The sequence below is a fragment of the Rhinolophus sinicus genome, chromosome 8, assembly GCF_057876585.1.
Source record: "Rhinolophus sinicus isolate RSI-liver-muscle chromosome 8, RSI-T2T, whole genome shotgun sequence".
Taxonomy (NCBI): domain Eukaryota; kingdom Metazoa; phylum Chordata; class Mammalia; order Chiroptera; family Rhinolophidae; genus Rhinolophus; species Rhinolophus sinicus.
The window spans coordinates 72,971,025-72,989,456 of record NC_142508.1 but is presented as its reverse complement, the minus strand read 5'-3'; the positions used below and the strand labels follow the sequence as shown (position 1 = coordinate 72,989,456).

Sequence of the window (18,432 nt, the reverse complement as noted above, 5' to 3'; positions counted from 1 at the left end):
GGGACCAGGCGTGGCTCCCCCTTCTCCACTCTGTGTCTCTCTCTGAGTCAGCCCAGCCCTCTTGGTCCCAGGCGGGTGGCTATCTCAACGATCAAATGGTGGGCAGGACAGCAGTGGGCACGTGCTCTGCCTCCCACCCTGTCCAGGGACCCTGCTCACCAGCTGTGGGCGGTTTGGGCCAACCTCCCTGCCTCCTCCTTGCTGCAGGCCCAGCCTATAAAGCCACTGTGCGTGTCCCCGCCGACCCTGGCCCCCTCCCCTGACACCCAGAACCACAATGGCAGAGCTGGCTATGTCAGAGACACCCGGGGACCCTACTCTGTGCAGCGGGCGTTTCACCATCAGCACGCTGCTGGGGGGCGATGAGCCCCCGCCACCAGCTGCCTATGACAACAGCCACCTGACCCATGGCAGCACCTTATACATGCGAACCTTTGGTTACAACACCATCGATGTGGTGCCTGCCTATGAGCACTATGCCAACAGCGCCCTGCCCGGCGACCCCCGGAAGGTCCGGCCCACGCTGGCCGACCTGCACTCCTTCCTGAAGGTAAGCACTGTCTTAGAAGCCTGGCTACTTCCCTGCTGTGTGACCTTGACCGAGTTACCTAACTTCTCTGAGCCTCTGCTTTGTCATCTGTGCCATGGGGATAAGTGTCTTCTTTCTGGGTTGAGAGGCCCAAATGAAAAGTCGACATGGGAGCTGTAAAACTCTGGGCTGCTTATTGTCTAGTCACTGGTAACCCAATCAATCAATCTAGGGCAGCCTAGAGAGGTAATGAGCATCCAGTCAGTGAAAACATGAGAACAGAGATTGCACACTCCTGAAAGAGACAAGGGAGAGGAAATCAAGGGAGGTCTGCATCAGAGAGGAGGCTTTCTGGGTTTGATGCCTGAAAGGCTGGATTGTGAGGGTGAAGGGCTGGGGGCTGGATTGTTATGAACTGTGGCCTCTGGGCTCCCAGCAGGAAGGCAGCCACTTGCACTCCCTGGCCTTTGACAGCCGGCCCAGCCATGAGATGACGGATGGGCTGGTGGAGGACGAGGCAGGCACCAGCAGTGAGAAGAACGCTGGGGAGCCCGTGCGCTTTGGCTGGGTCAAGGGGGTGATGGTGAGTGGGGTGTGGATGGGAGGTCCGGGAATGGGAGTGGGCTGGGGAGACAGACCTCCATCCAGGCTCAGCTCTGAGTCTCAGACCTTAGTGGCCAGGGCAGATCCAAGGCCTAACCGGGCCTCAGTTTCCCCATCTGTATAGTGACATCCAATTTTCTCTGGTTTTGCACTTCCTGGCCTCCATTTACACCTCCCCAGACTGAGACCTGGTCCTGAGGCAGATCTCTTTTTGGCTACTCATTCGTCCTATGACTTTGTCTGTGCCTCAGTTTGCTCATCTGTGAAATGAAAGCATTAAATTAATAGATGTCAAGTGCTGGGATTAATGCCTGCCTTGGAGTTACCAGAATAAACTGTTTCCCAAAAAGGCCACCAGGGGGCAGCACTAAACACACAAATCCAAAACCTGTTTTTCTCAATCTCCATGATGGCAAGGGGAAGGAAGGTTTGCTGCAGTGCAGAGCACCATTAAGTTCCCAGACAGCAAAGAATCGAGTGAACTTGGCTTTCAAAGACACTGTGGGACTTAACAGAGGAGATTGCATGGGATCTAGGAGAAAGCGTTAGGCCTGCTCTGAGAGGCAGGCAGCCTGGGTTCTGACCTTAAGTCTGCCAACTGCCTGCTGGCTGTGCCTCCGTTTCTCCATCTGAACAGTGAGCCCCCCTCACCCCCCTAGAGGCTCATATTCAGATTCTGGACCTCCTTCCTGGACTGTGGTGGCCAGAGCCTGGCGTTGCCCATTCAGAGCAGATGGAGGGCCTTAGAAATCTCCCATATGCCCCACCAGTCTTGGCTGGGGCCAGTGACCACATCAGCCCCTTCCATAGGGAATTTCAGCTTCAGCGGAGGCCTCTGGCTTTGCTTTAAATTTGGAAGCTGAAGTCACAGCAACCTGAGGTCTGATTTCTGCCTGTATGTGGGGCATTGACTCAGCTGGCATTTGCTAGCTTCCCGTAAATGCCAGGCCCTGGGCCAACGGCTGGCCACTGAGGCCATATGTGGGGCTCCCAGACACAGGATCCTGGGCTTGGAGTGGAGGGGGGGTGATAATGCTTACAGCCCATCCTCAGGCCTCTATGGGAGGGCAGGAAGCTATGTGGGAGGGGCAGGTGGGTCTCCAGGTTCCCTCCTCTCCCTGCCCCACAGAACCAGAGGGGCACTGACGTGGGAGCCCACTAAAGTGGGTAATGCAAAGAAAGGACCCAGATGTCCCCTGGGCCTAAGCGCCTGATGACATACCATGACTAGGGACAGGGACTTGTGTGTTTGGCCTAGGGGTACCTGGCCCACTCAGGTGGCCTCTGACCCCCCTCTCCTCCCAGATTCGTTGCATGCTCAATATCTGGGGCGTGATCCTCTACCTGCGGCTCCCCTGGATTACGGCCCAGGCGGGCATTGGTGAGTGCCGCTTCTGGGGGGAAAGGGGAAGAAGGCATGTTCAAGTTCTGGTCTTCCAAGACCCCACAGGTTCAGTCTTGAACTTGGGCTGCAGAGACCACAGGCCCTTGCAGTGACAGAGGTCAGGGTGGTGTGGCAGAGGAGCACGCGACATGGAGTCCGTAGGCGTGAGTGCTGTCCCTGGCTCTGTTTGACCTCAGTAGGTCATTTAACCTCTTGGAGCCTACTACTGCAGAGCACCTGGATTAGGAACTCACAATCTGGACAGACTAGGGTTCAGATGCTAGCTCTGTGCCATGCTGCGTGACCTTGGACAAGTTTCTTAACCTCTCTGAGCCTTGATTTCCTCATCGGTAAAATGGGGGTGAGTTATCCCTACCTCTCAGACCTATTGTGGGGTTTCTATTATACACATAAACAGCACACGATTTGGCACCCAGAGGTGCTCATGAGGTGGTAACTATTACTTTATTTTTTATTATTAAAAAAGGGTACCTTCCCATCCATACCTAAAGATCCTTTGCGTGTTGGCTCATCACGTCCCTGGCTATTCAGAATAGACCAGAGACCCATTTTTTTCAGATGAGAAAACTGAGGCTCAGAGAAGGGAAGTGACTTAATTCACATGGTGACTCAGGTGGCTGACTCAGGTTCCTTCTGTGGCTCCTCACCTGGGAAAGGCCCCGCCTGAGTTTTGGGGTAACCACATCCCCACCCACCCCCACAGTGCTGACCTGGATCATCATTCTGCTCTCCGTCTTGGTGACGTCCATCACGGGCCTGTCCATCTCAGCCATCTCCACCAACGGCAAGGTCAAGTCAGGTGGGCCCCGCCCCATCCCTGCTGCTGCCTTTCCCTACCCCACCACCAAGGTCCCGCTCATGTAGGCTCCCCAGTCTTCACCCTGGGAACGGTCTCTGAATGGCTCCCCACCCCCCACAACCAAAAGCGGGACACCCCAGGCTGCTGCTTCGGTTGCAGGTGAGGACTTTGGGCACTCTGCACACCCATTGGATGGCCTGGCTTATCTCCTGGGCTGGGGGCCCCATGGGCCCCGTGGTCACCCTCTCCGAGCCTCAGCTTCTGCGTGCCCCACGTCCATCCCAGCTAGCTGACTCCTCTGATTTCATGGCTCCTGGCTCTGTCCCCAATAGGTGGCACCTACTTCCTCATCTCCCGGAGTCTTGGCCCAGAGCTAGGCGGCTCCATCGGCCTCATTTTTGCTTTTGCCAACGCTGTGGGTGTGGCCATGCACACCGTGGGCTTTGCGGAGACCGTGCGGGACCTGCTCCAGGTGAGGCCGGGCTGGACCCCAGGCAGAGGGAACCTGCAGCCTACCTCGTTCTCTGTCACCCCACCTGCGCCCGGCCTTCCTGCCCCTTTGCCCAACTACCCCATCAGAAATCAAGGCCACAGTCTGATCGCCATGGATGGCCATGATGCTCTCATCAAAGAAAGGCCGTCCTCAGAAGTCCCTTTCAGGGGTGCATGTTGCCTTTAGGGCCAAATTGTCCAGGCCCCTGCAGCAGCTGCTTTGGGGGGTCTGTTGACAGAGAAGGTGTTGGAGTTTGTATTTTCCTATGACGGGGCATCCAGAGTCACCTGTGAGGTGAATCCAGGTTGAGGAGTCTGGTGGGGTGGAGGGTTATTCAGAGGGCAGCATGCAGCCTGGCCTGTTCCCCTCCCCCAGGAGTACGGCAACCCCATCGTGGACCCCACTAATGACATCCGCATCATTGGCGTGGTCACTGTCACCGTGCTGCTGGCCATCTCCCTGGCTGGCATGGAATGGGAGTCCAAGGTGAGGAGAGGCTGTTGGAGAGAGGCTGTGGTCGTGGGCAGGTGGAGAAGCGGGAGTTGCTAGACCTGGTCCCGGGCCTGGTTCTCCTCTTCTGTGGATTAGGCGTTAAGTTCTGCTGCTGTGACAAAGAGACTCTAAGGAAGGGGCCTTAAACAAGAGTCATTCATGTCTCTCTCATCTAACAGCCCAGGTGTCCCTGGCTCCCAGGGCTCAGGCACCCAGACCCTTTCCATCCTGTGGCCCCTCCATCCCTAGCGGGTGGCTCTCATCCACCTGGCCCATGATGGCCACCACCGCCTATCCAGGGTCCAGTCAGCAGGAAAACAAAAGAGGTGGAAAGGAGGGACTTCCCGCTTCCTTTTCTTTTTCCAGTACAGCCTGGAAGTTGCACATATCCCTCTGCTCACATCCCATCGGCTGGAACTTGGTCCCATGGCCACACCTAGCTGCAGGGGCGCTGGGGGAGCATGGCCTTCATTTGAACCCTTTCCAGCCAACAATCAGAGGGTTGCTGGGCTGCGGTTGGCGGACCTGGCCAGATCTGGCCCCCACCGCCGCTCCTCTCTCCCCCTGGCTCTGACCTTCAGCTACGCCGACCTCCTTGCTGCTCCTTGAGTGCTTCTGCCCGTCATCCTCCTCCTTTCGGTCCCCTGAAGACACCTTCCCAAGCCACTCTGCTAAAGTAGCCCCCAACCCAGTCCCATCACACCCCTGCTCTTACTCTAGATTCATGTTCCTTGTTTATCCACAAGATAAGAGCTTTGCGATATCGTCAACTCCTAGGAGAGAGCCAGCAGCATGATGGGTGATGAACGAATGAATGAGAGAGTCAGGGACCGTGGGCAGGTTCTTCCCTGCTGAGGTCCCCTGAACAGGTGGGGCCAGACCGTCTGACATCGAGGTCCTTTGCCCACAGGCCCAAGTGCTGTTCTTCCTGGTCATCATGGTCTCTTTTGCCAACTATTTGGTGGGGACACTGATCCCCCCATCTGAAGACAAGGCCTCCAAAGGTTTCTTCAGCTACCGGGGTATGTGCAGGTTGGGGTCCCTTCCTGTGGCTTTGAGGACAGGGACAGTCTGCCCACCCATCTGGCCCGTTCTGTGGGTACCGCAAGGATGGACACCCCAACTCCATGGCCAGGAGCTGGCAGCAGCGCCCTCTGCCTGCCTGGCTGGGCCCAGTGAAAGGACCAAGCCTTCCAGGAAGCCCTGACTCAGGCCTTGGTTTTCCAGGGGACATTTTTGTTGAGAACTTGGTGCCCGCCTGGCGGGGCGCGGATGGCAGCTTCTTCGGGATGTTCTCCATCTTCTTTCCCTCAGCCACGGGCATCCTGGCAGGGGCCAACATCTCCGGGGACCTCAAGGTAAGCGGCGCGCCCCTCCCTCCTGCTCCCTGGCCCTGTCCTACCAGTATCTCCCCCGGGGCACTGAGACCATGGGGCCAAAGCTTCTAAAATCCAGTCCAGTCCAACTCAATTCAATCCAAGCCAATGCCACTCACTCTACTCAATTCTGTGGTTGTTGGTTGGCACCAGCTGCACTCTAGGCCGTAGAGGATTCTCCACTGTCTTGCTGCAGGCAGGCTTCTCGGCCCAGCATTCGAGACCCCAGCCCACCGCTGCCACTGCCAGACCCCTGCCCCAGCCCTAAGAGTCCACTGCGCTACCTGTGCCCCCTCCTCCATGCCTTCGCCACTGCTCTCTGGGACCCCCGTCCCTTGTTTCTTTACCTCACAAAGTTCTGTTCCTCTTTCAAATAACACCTCAATATTTACATCTCTCCCAGTCTTTCTGTCAGAGTCACGGTTCCCTAGCATAATGTGTCGGGCCACTTATGTCTCTGTCCCCCTGCCTCTGGATAACTGAGGCCTCCCTCTGTGTCCCTTTTCCCAGCTAAGAGTCAGACATGTACTAGGTGCTCTGTACATGTTTGTTGAGTGAATAGTGGTGAACTATAGTAAACGGGAAGTGTGAGAGCAGATGTCCAACGTGCTATAAAGTGGGGGAGGAGAGACGGATGTCAGCAGAGGCTCTAGCAGAACCTCTGGGCAGAGGAGGGGCCGGAGCTGGGCTTTGAAAAAACGAGAAAGCTGGTGGAGCCCTTGCTGGCAGGAGGCTCAAAGCAGATTGTGCGCAAGTGGGTTGGATGGTGAGGAGCCTGGCTCAGTGCTGGAAAGCCTTACCCTCCTCCCTCTTTAGTCCACTCGAAAAGTGCTGCTTGATGCATTTTCTTAAATGAATTAACAATTGTGCATTGGAGACAGTCTTGAACTCCAGCCCGGCTCTAACTGGATGAGCCCGGATGGGGCACAGTGGAGCCTGGAGATTGGAGAGCAGCCGTTTCCCCCGCCCCGCTCCCTTTTCTGGGAAGCGGCCAGCAGAGGCTTGGTCCACCTGCCCTGAGGCCCCTGCTGCGCTCAGGCTAGTGCTCAGATACAGATCATCGTAGCCTGGGGATTTATCTAGATGCTTCATCAAGCTTCTTAGGTTACAACTGGCCCACTGTTCAGGCGGAAAGGCCAGGCAGCTGTCTCGGAGCTGGATGAGGAGGGCACCCTTGCTCTGTCCTAAATGCCGTCAAGCCCTAAAGGAGTCCTTCCCTCCTGGATCCACCCTCTGCCCATTCGTGGGACGGCATGTCCTCCACAGAAGAGCAGCTCCCGTTCACAGAGACTTCATGCAAGTCCTTTAAAACCTCTCTGTCCTCAGCTTCCCCAACTGTAAAATGGGGCTAATAGTCCCCGCATCGCAGGGAAGGGAGTAAGAATCCAACGTGCTGATATAAGTGAAGTGCTTAGAACAGTGCTCAGCACAAAGGAAATGCTAAGGACTGGTTGTCAAGGCCATGGTCATATTTACCATGTGGCTAGTACAGTGCCTCCTTCTTTACAAACATTACCCTTGGGGCAGCCTAGGAGGCCCAGAGACTGCCTGATGCCCTCCCTCTCTCCTTCCCTCCCCCAGGACCCTGCTGTCGCCATTCCCAAGGGAACACTCATGGCCATTTTCTGGACCACTGTCTCCTACCTGGCCATCTCAGCCACCATCGGTAAATAGCCGGCCCAGACCACTGGAGGGGGTCCCAGGGTGGGGTGTGGCTCTCTAACAGGGAGAGCTGGGCTGGAAGGACTTGGCAACCCCAGGAAGTAGAGGTTTGGAGGCACATTTGTGGTGACTAGAACATCTTTGTGAGGGGGGAGTCATGTGTGGTGGAGATGGAGGGTGATCAGACCAGGTTCCTCAGTCCCTTCAAACCTAAGGTTACAGATTCAAGGGTGTGAGACTCCTACAGGACAAATCATGCTCCGGCTAAAGGAATAATAATAATGATGATACTAGCAACTGACTTACCAGGTGCCCAACGCTTTACCTGCCTTATCATATTTAATCCACACATTGTCATTTCCACCGTTCTACAGAGGAGAAAACGAGGGCTCAGGGAGGTTCAGTGACCTTCCCAGGGTGTCGGCGCTTGCTTCTCACTGAGACCCTCACAGGTGCTGCTGCTGCAGGAAACACCATGTGAGGAAAGCTGCTCACATGGGGCCCGTGCCCTCCTTCCTCCGCAGGCTCCTGCGTGGTTCGTGATGCCTCGGGCGTCCTGAATGACACAGTGACCCCCGGGTTGGGCACCTGCGAAGGGCTGGCCTGCGGCTACGGTTGGAACTTCACTGAGTGCTCCCAGCAGCACAGCTGCCGCTACGGCCTCATCAACTACTACCAGGTACACGCAGCCTCGGAGGGGGCCGGCCAAGGATGGAACAGACTGGGAAAGACTTGGTTTGGGGGGGCTGGGTCCCAGACTTGGGGGAAGGAGCTTCTGGCTCAGGCGGGGGCCCATGAGCCCAGTCTCTGCCTCGGTGGGCACTGGGATCCCTGGGTGACAGTGGAGGACGCAGGTGGAGGCGTCAGCACCCCATCCTTGCCTCAGAGGGGACTGAGGTGCCCCAGGAGGGGACTCCAGTCCCATTGCTTCAGCATGCGGGACCTGACCCCATGTCCCTGCAGACCATGAGCATGGTGTCGGGCTTCGCACCCCTGATCACGGCTGGCATCTTTGGGGCCACCCTCTCCTCTGCCCTGGCCTGCCTCGTCTCTGCCGCCAAAGTCTTCCAGGTGAGACTGCAGAAGGGGAGTGGGTGGTATGTAGGAGGCCCAGGCGACTGCCACAAAGGCTGGAGGTGTCCCATGACAAGCACATCTAGGCTGGAGGACAAGAGGGCTAGTGAGGGAACTCCTGCAGGAAGCCGCCGCCTTCTGTGGGTGCTTGAAGAGCACCTGCATTTTCCACCAGCCTCTCCTGTCTGCATTTCCACCATTGACCCCTCTTATTTTGCCCTTTCACCGTCTTCCTGGTGAGGTGGGGAGGGTGGGGAGATCCCTCCCACTCAACAGAGACAGAAGCCAGGACCCAGATGGGGCAGTGCCCTGCGGAGATCAGGAGGGAGCAAGCCTGGGCTGGTGTTCAGGTGGCTACAGGGGAGGGGACAGGGCCCAGCCAGGGGGTGAGCGTGGTGTCCTGTACCCACAGTGCCTGTGCAAGGACCAGCTGTACCCTCTGATCGGCTTCTTCGGCAAGGGCTATGGCAAGAACCAGGAGCCGGTGCGGGGCTACCTGCTGGCCTACGCCATCGCGGTGGCATTCATCATCATTGGTAAGAGGCTGCCAGGGCACAGAGGGGCCGTGAGGGACACGGGGGCGCGGCTTCGCTCCCTTCTGCTCACCTCCATGCCCAGCACCCAGCCAAGCCTGGCAGGAAGTAGGCACTTGGTGAAGAACTCTTGAATGGGTGAGGCCCTAGCTGGAAGACTTTGGGAGGTCTCATGGTCCCTGTCCCTGCCCCCAGCTCCAGACGGGGTGGCTCCCACACCATGCCAGGCAGGTGGACAATCCTATTTTGTTAGGAGGGACCCCACCTGCTTCCCTTGGTTCTGCGTTCCCGTGTCCTGGCAGCTGGGACCCCTTCCCTCCCAGGTCTGAATTAGCCCCTGGGACACCTTTGGAGCATGGGACAAGCTGACTGGTCCCTCCTCGGGAACTGATGCAAACAGCTGGATCAAGCTCTCTGTAGGTGTTTAAACTAGATAAACCCCATTTCTTAGACTTTGGGCTGATAGATCCCTCGGTCTTCAAGGTAGGAGATGCCCTGGGAGAAAGATCCTAACTAATCAGTTAGTTAGATGAACTTCTACCCTGGCTTTGCCATATGCCAGCTGTGGGACCTTGGACAAATCACTTCACCTCCATGAGCCTCAGTTTCCTCATTTGCAAAACGGGAGCAGTAAATAACAGGTGTGTCCCAGATGGGCAGGAAGAACCTGTGGTGTACACACACACACATGTGCACACATGTATGCGTTCATACGTGTGCATACTCCCCGCTGCTTCCTGCTTACTTAGCTAACGAGGCTGAACTCACTAGGAGAGAGGTGGCCCCTCCAAGCAAGGGCGGTGGCCATGCCATGGCATGATGACCCCCTGGCCCCTGCTCCCTGTGCAGTGGTGGAACAGGGTCAGCAGCTAGTGGTCCTGTGGTCCTGCCACAGCCAAGTCCCTGCCACTCAGACTGGTGTCACCAATCCATGAGACTCACCCTAGCAATCTAGTCACGTCCTCTCAGGGATAACTTTCCAGACACTGGCCACTCCTGGATCCTGAACCAGATAGGGAGGTGGCAGGGCCACACCCAGGAGATGGAAACGTCTAGTCAGGCCCGGTGTCCTTGACCCTCTCTGTTTCCCGCTCACCCTGCAATCCACCATCTCGGATTTGATGTCCCTTTATCTAGGGGGTTCTGACTGGACTTCAGACTGAGGACCATGATTTTAGAAGCTCTGGGGCAGGGTTCTTGTGTCTATTCAGTGGAATCATGTACAGAGAGGAGATGCTTGTCTTATCTTGGGATCCCCCAGAAGCAGGCCCTGAAACAAGGATTCACATGCAAAAGTGTGTCTGGGGGTGGCAGGGAAGTGGCAGGGGCGGTGCACAGTGAGACAGGGAAGAGAACGAGCCAGTTCTTGAGTGGGTTTCCACTCCGGGTAGAACCGTGATATGGTCTCAGGGTTTCAGATAAAAACATGTGTCCTGGGTCACATTGTAAAATGTATTTCTTACTGTAATTTGTGGTCACAAAAAACTGTGATAGCCACTGTCCTTGGTTATGCCATCGCCTGATGGGGTCTACTCTCACACTGCTCTCCGTCTTCTTAAAAGCTGCAGTTTATAGTTTACAAAACATCGGCCCTTTCAGCTTCACAAAATGATGGACCCATTTCATAGATGAGAAGGTTGAGACCCATTGAGCCTCGGTGGCCTGTCTGGGTTTCCCCACCCTATGAGTGAGGGTGCCAGGCGGCTCCTTGACGGAGTTGCCTAACATACTGTCCTCTTTCTCCCTGGGTCCCTGAAGCTGAGCTCAATACCATTGCCCCCATCATTTCCAACTTCTTCCTGTGCTCCTACGCCCTCATCAACTTCAGCTGCTTCCACGCCTCCATCACCAACTCACCAGGTAAGCAACCCCTCACCCCTCCATGGGAGGCGGCACCCAGAACTGGGATATGGAGATGGGGAATGGAAGGCATAGATGCCGGTGGGCAGACCAAAGTCACCTCTCACATCAAAATCAATTAAAGGCATCATTCAAATGATAACAACAATAATAATAGCTATCCTTTATCAAGCACTTACAATGTACACTGTACATGGATTCATGTACTGCTTAGAGCGTGCAGAGATTTTTCTGTGCCTTCCTCCACCTATTTTACAGGAGTCAGGAGTCTGACGCCTCAGAGAGGGAAGAGAATTGGCCCACATCTCAGACAGGGTTGTTGCAAGTTGCCCATTGCACAACTCTAGGGGGTGCTACTCACAGATATTGTAGATTTGCAGGGTTATTATGAAAAATTTCTGGCAGATGGCAGTAAAGAGTGTTGAGGAAGACTTTTTCTAATTAGGCCCAAATTGCCAATGGGCCAGTCGCCAGACTGCCTTTTCCATAGACCAGGCAGGGACTGTGGCGCCCCAGAGTTGTGCCACGGAGCAGCTGTCATTAGTGGAGGCCCCAGCGTGGCCTGCAGGCAGAATCACGTCTTCCTCCTCTATTTTACCCCCTTGGCTCTGCGCCAGCCATGGGAGCCCGTGCTATTGCTGACGCTGGACGTCTCGCAGCCATATTTGGCCGGAGCTGGATGCCCCCTCCTTGGTGTAACCTGTCAACATAGCAGAATGCCAGCCAAGGCCAGCAGGTGGTCCCCCCAGAGGCTGCAGACGCAGCCCCAGGAGGCAGAAGGGGTGGGTGGGCACTGCTAGCATTGCCACCAAGGCCCTGCCCAGCAGCACTGGCCCAGGAGGAAGCCCCTGAGTGCTGAATGTGCCCCCTCACCTGTATCCCCACCCAGGGTGGAGACCCTCGTTCCGATACTACAGCAAGTGGGCAGCACTGTTTGGGGCGGTCATCTCTGTGGTCATCATGTTTCTTCTCACCTGGTGGGCAGCGCTCATCGCCATCGGTGTGGTCCTGTTCCTCCTGCTCTACGTGATCTACAAGAAGCCAGGTGTGCGTTTCAAGTTGCTGAGGGGCTCAGGCGCCCCCTTCTCCCCCTGAGCCCACCAAGCTGGCCGTCCTCCCTGCAGCCCAGCTAAAGAGCCTGCATCGGGCTCTGCTCTCAAGGGCCCCACTCTGGCCCTCCAGCCTTGTCCCTCCCTGTGGGAAAAGGAGCCTGTGGGGATGGACCCGCTCAGAGCCCACATCTGTACTTCTAGAGTAGCCCCGGGCATCCACGAGGAATTGCCTGCCCAGGTCTGACCTCCTGAGAGTGGCCAGCTGCTGGTGCTCACAGCTAGACCTGAGGTGTGGCCAAGGGCTGGCGACTGAAGGGCAGGTGGACCAGGCATGGACACATGAGCAGGGGTCTACCTGCACGCAGGCAAGGATGCTGGGTGACAGTGACCTGGGGACGGGCTGTAGAACTCCCGGGAAGCCTAGAATTCGACATTCGAACCCAGCCTTCCAGGTCGTCGTGAAGGTCTGTTTGTCAAGGGAAGAGAACTTTTCAGTCCAGTTGAATAGCTTGATGTATAACCGTTAAATGTGAGCCACACAGTATGTCAGGAACAGATAACTGGCTGTTCGCCTGCCAAGTGGCCCTGCTCCCGTGGGTGCTCGGTTCCTAAGGAAGGCCGACATCCCTCCCCTCTGCACGTCTGCTTCCCCGCCATGGTTACTAATCTTGCGCTCCACGCCCCCCAGAGGTGAACTGGGGCTCCTCCGTACAGGCCGGCTCCTACAACCTGGCCCTGAGCTACTCCGTGGGCCTCAACGAGGTGGAGGACCACATCAAGAACTACCGGTGAGCGCAGCTTCTGGGCCCGCCTGGGACCTAGGGCCTCCACGGCCCTGTTCTGGGAGGCTCCAGGCCCAGACCTGTCACCTGACACGGGCAGACCCAGGCTGGTCACACACCCCTCCCCACAACTCAGAGAGAGAACCACCTGGCTGTCAGGGAACCAGAGTTGACATCGCCCCGTGGGGACCAAGCAAATCGAATGACCACTCTGTACCTCAGTTTTCACAGCAAAATATGCTCTTCGAAACGCAAAGGGCTTCATCGGGGTGATCTGGTGTTGTAATTCCCATCACGACGATTCATGAGGTTGACTGACGAGCCTTCCCTGGCCACTCATCAAAGCTGATTCCCCCTTAGGGAGGAGAAGTGTATGCCCAGGACCCACTTCCCCCCAAATCGTAATGCTAATCACCAGCCGTGTCTATCCATGTTGTATTACGGCACACAAGGCCTTACACTGTCCCACCACAACCCTTGGAGATGTATGAAATTACTAACCCCATTCACAGATGGGAACACTGAGGCACAGAGAGGTTAAGTAACTGGCCCCACGTCACACAGCTGGAAAGTGGCCAATTTTGTCTGGCTCTAACTGAGCCTGGTAGTGGCCCTTGACCACAATCCTCAGCTACCTCTTGACCCACACACCGAGTCACCCACCCAGGTGACACAGTGAGCTCGTAAATGGTGCGCCTCCCACTACCCATCTTTATTCTTCCCACCACCATGCCGGGCCAGGCAGGGCAGGGACACCAGGTGGAGTAGCGAGAAGGGTGGTTTGCCCAAATGGAGCGTTTGGTGGCCTGAGTGAAAGGACAAGGGAGACCCAGTGTGGTGGCCACCACGGGAGCTGGAAAGGCCCCAAAAGTCTCCCTTGAGTCACGGATGGGAAGACGAGGCCTAAAGGCCAGAGGCCACACAGCGGTTCACCTGTCTAGCAAGGGAAACCCAGGAGGAATGGAAATTGTGGGGTGCCTGAGTTGGCATCCAGAACCTCATGTGCTCTGCCCTGATGGCTCATGTCCTTTTTCCTTCCCCTCCTCAGCCCCCAGTGCCTGGTGCTCACGGGGCCCCCCAACTTCCGCCCAGCCCTGGTAGATTTTGTGGGCACCTTCACCAGGAACCTCAGCCTGATGATCTGTGGCCACGTGCTCATAGTAAGTGCCCCCTGGAGGTGGGGCAGGGCTGTACTCCTGCAGGAACCTTGGGGTTCGAGGACATACCCACCTTTCCCTCCCCTTACTCCGTAAAGGAAACCAGGTACTGCTGAGCCTCTGAGGCAGCCTCAGGGCAGGAGGGGGGCTGAGTCTCAGGCCAGAGGACATACGCAGCCCCTGATGTCACCTGCTCCCCCACACCCACAGGGACCCCGCAAACAGAGGATGCCTGAGCTCCGGCTCATTGCCAACGGGCACACCAAGTGGCTAAACAAGAGGAAGATCAAAGCCTTCTACTCGGACGTCATTGCTGAGGACCTCCGCAGTGGGGTTCAGATTCTCATGCAGGTAGGGGGCCTCACCACAGGCCTTATTACTTGGTGTGATGACCTGGAAGGCAGGACATCCTGAGGGGCGAGTTGAAGCCCTTTTTTGCTGCAACAGGAGTCCCACCTTTTTCACCTCCCCAGATATGCTGCTTCAGGGCACTTTCCTAGAGCTCCTAGGACTTGGGGAAACTGACTTGGAAGCCTGTGGGGGCTCTGTGACCTTAGGCATACCTTGTTTGTTTGTTTGTTTAAAGATGTAATTTATAGAGAGCAAAGTGAAAAAATTAAGCGTATAGTTTGATAAATGTTTATATACACGGATGCCACTCAATGGTGTGAAATCACTACTCAGGTCAAGTTCTAGAACATTCCACCAGGCAATTCATTTTACTGCTCAGTTTTTTCACCTGTAAATTGGGATGCATGGATAAAATAACAATTGTTAATTCTGAGTCAACATATGGGAATCCTTTTTAATAGCTCGAAATATTTCCCAAAACTTAAAAAAAGAAGGGTATACAGGGTCTCCTTTTTGGGGTTATAAAAATATTTTGGGAGTCAATAGAGGTGATGGTTAAACCACATGTGAATGTACTAAATGCCCCTGAATTATACATTTTAAAATGGCTAATTTTGTTACGTGACTTTCACCTCAAAATATTTTTAAAAATTTAAAACATTAAACAAAGAGAGAATTATCAAAGATGTATGGATCAGATGACCCAGGAATACTCCCAGCTTGACATCCAAATTCAAGTCCCCTGTTATGAGAAATAACTCACGAGAGAAGCAGGAGCTGGGACAATCCAGAACTAATGGGACAGTCCAGTCGTTGGCCCAGGCTTGGAGAGGCCACAGGGTGTGACTATGGCTGTAGCTTCACCTTCCTCGTGGGTGTGTCCAGACAGACAGGACCCTGAGCTGGGGCATGTATTTCCTGGGCCCTTACCGCATGTTGGAGAGGGCAGCTGGGGCTGACAGAGAGCCCCACCCCAGTCACAGAACAGGGCCCCCACGGGTGTGAGACCTGATCCCTCAAACCCCACTTCCTTGGCAGGCCGCAGGTCTCGGGAGAATGAAGCCCAACATTCTGGTGGTCGGGTTCAAGAAGAACTGGCAGTCGGCCCACCCGGCCACGGTGGAGGAGTACATCAGCATCCTGCAGTGAGTGAGGGCACGGGAGGCAGGGCCTGGGCTCTGTCCCTGTGGGCCTGTGGGGTTTCCTGGGCCTTGGGAAGTGAAGGGGAAGCAGTGGCGCCATAAGAAACTGAGTCACTGATTCAAAGTTGAAGAAGAAACACACAGACTGGGGGCTCCCCACCCTGACCTATGGGTCATGGACACGAAGATCGGCAGGGATCAGGCAGGTAACAAAGAGCAAAGTGGCCCAGGTGTGGGACGATAGGGAGCAGTGGGGACTGTGGCAAACTGGACAGAGCAGCTGTTACTTGGCTCTGGCCAATTATACCCAGACAGAAATGTGGGCCCAGTATTGCCAGATCTAGTTTTTCAGAGAAGTTGAAAATAGGGGTTCTTAGGTGAAAACCTTGTGGTCTTTTGTGGGCTGCAGAAGATCTGCAGATAGCCAGCTTGAGAGCTGTGAGGTGCTATGACTAAGTGAGAAGTGGATCCAGGCCTCTGAAGAGGCGATAAGCGTGGGGAATGCGACCGGGAGATAAACTCCCTGGGACTTTCAGGGTTACCTTCAAACTCCTTCAGCTCTTATTGTGCAAGTTCCAGAAAGTGCTTGTCTCAGTTGCTTTTCTGCATTGAGGTGGTACTGAGAGAAAGTGTGCAGTGGCATTTAAAGGACATGAGGCTGAGTGTCAGGGACCTCGGACTTGCTTCCAGGTCTGCTGTTGTATGACTCTGAGCAGTGCCTCTCAGCTGCCTCTAACAGAGGAGGTGATGGGACACCTGCTGTCCTCTCCCCCAGCTCCAACACTCCAAGACTCCCACATGACAGGGCCTAAAAGGTCCCTTTCCCAGAGATGTGTAACTAAAGAAGTCCAGGAAGGACAATGCTTAGCCTGTTAGATCAGCCCTAATGGTGCGCACTTGGACACGGTGTCAACCTGGCAGTAAATACACTTCTGCAGCAGGAATCTTCTAGACATTCCATAGAGACAACCTACTGCTGCCTTCTTGAGCGAGGCTGTTCCTGTGTGCATGCCTGCCCTCGGGCAGGATTTATAGTCTCAGCTTTTTAATTTTAATGCCAGCTGGTCACTTAGCATGGGCAAATCGCTTCCCCAAACTCAGCTTCTGTGTCTATAAAACGGGGATAATTATCCCCATCCCCACCTCTGTTGGAAGAGTTGTGAGGATTATCCAAATGTATCAGGAGGACAGGGCCTGGCTCAAAGACTGGCCTGACTCAGTTTCCCCCTGAGTACAGGGTCCACAGGACACACAGTGCCTCGGACCGCAGAGCTAAAAGCGTCCTGGGGACTCTCCAGTTCTGCCTGCACTTTTCACAGATGGGGACTGAGGCCCCGAGAAGAGAAAGGGGGTGGGGAGAGGCAGGCGCAGCTCAGATATCTCTTCTCCTGGGGGCTGGGGCCTGGGGCTGCAAGGAGCCTTACCCCACTTCCTCTCTTTCCAGCGATGCTTTTGATTTCAACTACGGTGTGTGTGTCATGAGGATGCGTGAGGGGCTCAACATTTCAGAGGTGATGCAGGCACACAGTGAGTACACACCCCAGGTGCTCAGCACTCCTGTCAAAAACCAGAACAGGATCCTAGAAAGTTCCAGAACCCAACTTTTTTCTAGTGATGGAGGGACGAGAGGGGGAAATGAGTGAGGAAGGTCGCAGACTCCTAGAAAGTCAGCTTTTGGTGGCCCCTGAGAGCTCATCAGGTTTCCAAATGGAGAAACTGAGACCCAGAAAGGGGAAGTGACCAGTTCAAGGTCATGCTTCCAGCTGGGGGCAGAACCAGAACTCAGAGCTCCCTGAATCACGTTCAGTGGTTTTGTAACCAGAGGGGGTAAGGAAGTTCTAATAGAGAGGGAAAAGGAAAAGAGGGGAGAGGCGAACGCCACATAAAGACACTGGAATGTGAAAATACATATAAAGGCCATGAAAACTGGTTGTTTTGGTCTCTAAGACCATTGCTGGAGCACCAAGCATACATATGTTTAGCATTTAAAGTCACAAATGAATATGCAGACTCTGAATTAGTAATATTTAGAGGTGTGAAAGAAACAGCATGTATGAAAACAAATGGGGGTGCCGGGAGAACTGTAAGGTGTGGACGCTGTGTGTCTTGCAGGCAGGGCCCAGGTCTTGTTCATCGGTCACTGAGTGCCAAGGGCAGGCCTGGCACAGAGCAGTTGGGTGAATATTCACGCAGGCAGCATTTACAGAGCAGCAACCAGGCAGGTCGAGGCCCTGGGGCTACGGCAGGGAAGAAACTGAGTCTGCTCCCAGGGAGCTGATGTTCTGTTGGGAAACAATGGACCTGTGAGTCACTTCAGACAGTGACACTGACACAGGGCACAGGTCAGGAAGGTCTCTCTGAGGACGGGGACTTTTGCTGAGAAGGGGGTGCTCGGGAAAGTTGCTTGTGGCTCGGGGAGCACCCACCACCGAGGACTGCATTGACCTGCGGTGCCCTGTGTGAGGAGCAGAAGGAAGCCTGGTGGGGCTGAGCAGGAAGAGCCAGGTCCAGAGGGAGGCGGGGCCAGCTCGGTGGAAGGTGAGGTGCTGGGACTTCCTTCCTCGTATGGAAGGGAAAGCCCGGAAGAGGAGGAATTGGAAGTGCCCAGGTGAGGCCAGACTGGAACCCAGCTGCCCCTCCCTTGCAGTTAACCCTGTGTTTGACCCGGCGGAGGACAGCAAGGATGCCAGTGCCAGCAGATCCAGGCCCTCCGTCTCCGGCACACGTCAGTCGCCACCCCACTCACCCTGTGTGGCAGCTAGCAGGGGCCACGCGGGAACTTGGTTAAGGGCAGAAGGGGCCTGGGGCCCCTGGGGTTGGGTAACGGTGAGGTGGGGTGGGGGCTTGGGCAGGATGAAAGACTGCAGGCCTGCTGTGGCACTCTGAGTGTGGGCATCGTGGGAACCCACCCCATGGGGCCTTTGTCCCACTCCCTCCAACGCCCTCTGGCCCTGCTCAAATTTTAGGGAAGGGGCAGGGTTCTCCTTCAGTGTTTTCCCCCAGTGTTCTGAGAGTAAGGGGAACCTGCAGTGCGGGGAGCTGGGGGCATCCTGTGGGCATCTGTGAGGGGCAAATCAGAGTCGTGGCGTCACAGGGCCTGTTGCTCTGGGCCATGCCCCCAC

The 18,432-nt window shown here is 55.5% G+C and overlaps 1 protein-coding gene across 2 annotated transcripts in view; it reads left to right on the top strand.

Annotated features, from left to right (window-relative positions):
- The first annotated feature begins 225 nt into the window (after positions 1 to 225).
- The window catches only part of SLC12A3 (solute carrier family 12 member 3), a 34,370-nt gene continuing 16,163 nt past the window's right edge, over positions 226 to 18,432 (top strand). Inside the window, exons 1-20 of one of the 2 annotated variants that reach the window (XM_019754131.3) lie at positions 226 to 550; positions 969 to 1,112; positions 2,438 to 2,513; positions 3,241 to 3,336; positions 3,669 to 3,808; positions 4,205 to 4,315; positions 5,232 to 5,343; positions 5,549 to 5,679; positions 7,279 to 7,363; positions 7,884 to 8,038; positions 8,323 to 8,430; positions 8,846 to 8,969; positions 10,725 to 10,826; positions 11,716 to 11,871; positions 12,567 to 12,666; positions 13,709 to 13,820; positions 14,028 to 14,168; positions 15,207 to 15,313; positions 16,755 to 16,837; positions 17,958 to 18,035. In XM_019754131.3, coding sequence (XP_019609690.3) covers positions 278 to 550; positions 969 to 1,112; positions 2,438 to 2,513; positions 3,241 to 3,336; positions 3,669 to 3,808; positions 4,205 to 4,315; positions 5,232 to 5,343; positions 5,549 to 5,679; positions 7,279 to 7,363; positions 7,884 to 8,038; positions 8,323 to 8,430; positions 8,846 to 8,969; positions 10,725 to 10,826; positions 11,716 to 11,871; positions 12,567 to 12,666; positions 13,709 to 13,820; positions 14,028 to 14,168; positions 15,207 to 15,313; positions 16,755 to 16,837; positions 17,958 to 18,035 — 2,434 coding nt within the window. In that variant the 5' untranslated portion in view covers positions 226 to 277. Of the gene's footprint in view, positions 551 to 965; positions 1,113 to 2,437; positions 2,514 to 3,240; positions 3,337 to 3,668; positions 3,809 to 4,204; positions 4,316 to 5,231; positions 5,344 to 5,548; positions 5,680 to 7,278; positions 7,364 to 7,883; positions 8,039 to 8,322; positions 8,431 to 8,845; positions 8,970 to 10,724; positions 10,827 to 11,715; positions 11,872 to 12,566; positions 12,667 to 13,708; positions 13,821 to 14,027; positions 14,169 to 15,206; positions 15,314 to 16,754; positions 16,838 to 17,957; positions 18,036 to 18,432 lie in introns of both variants that reach the window. The other variant, XM_019754120.3, reaches the window with a different exon arrangement.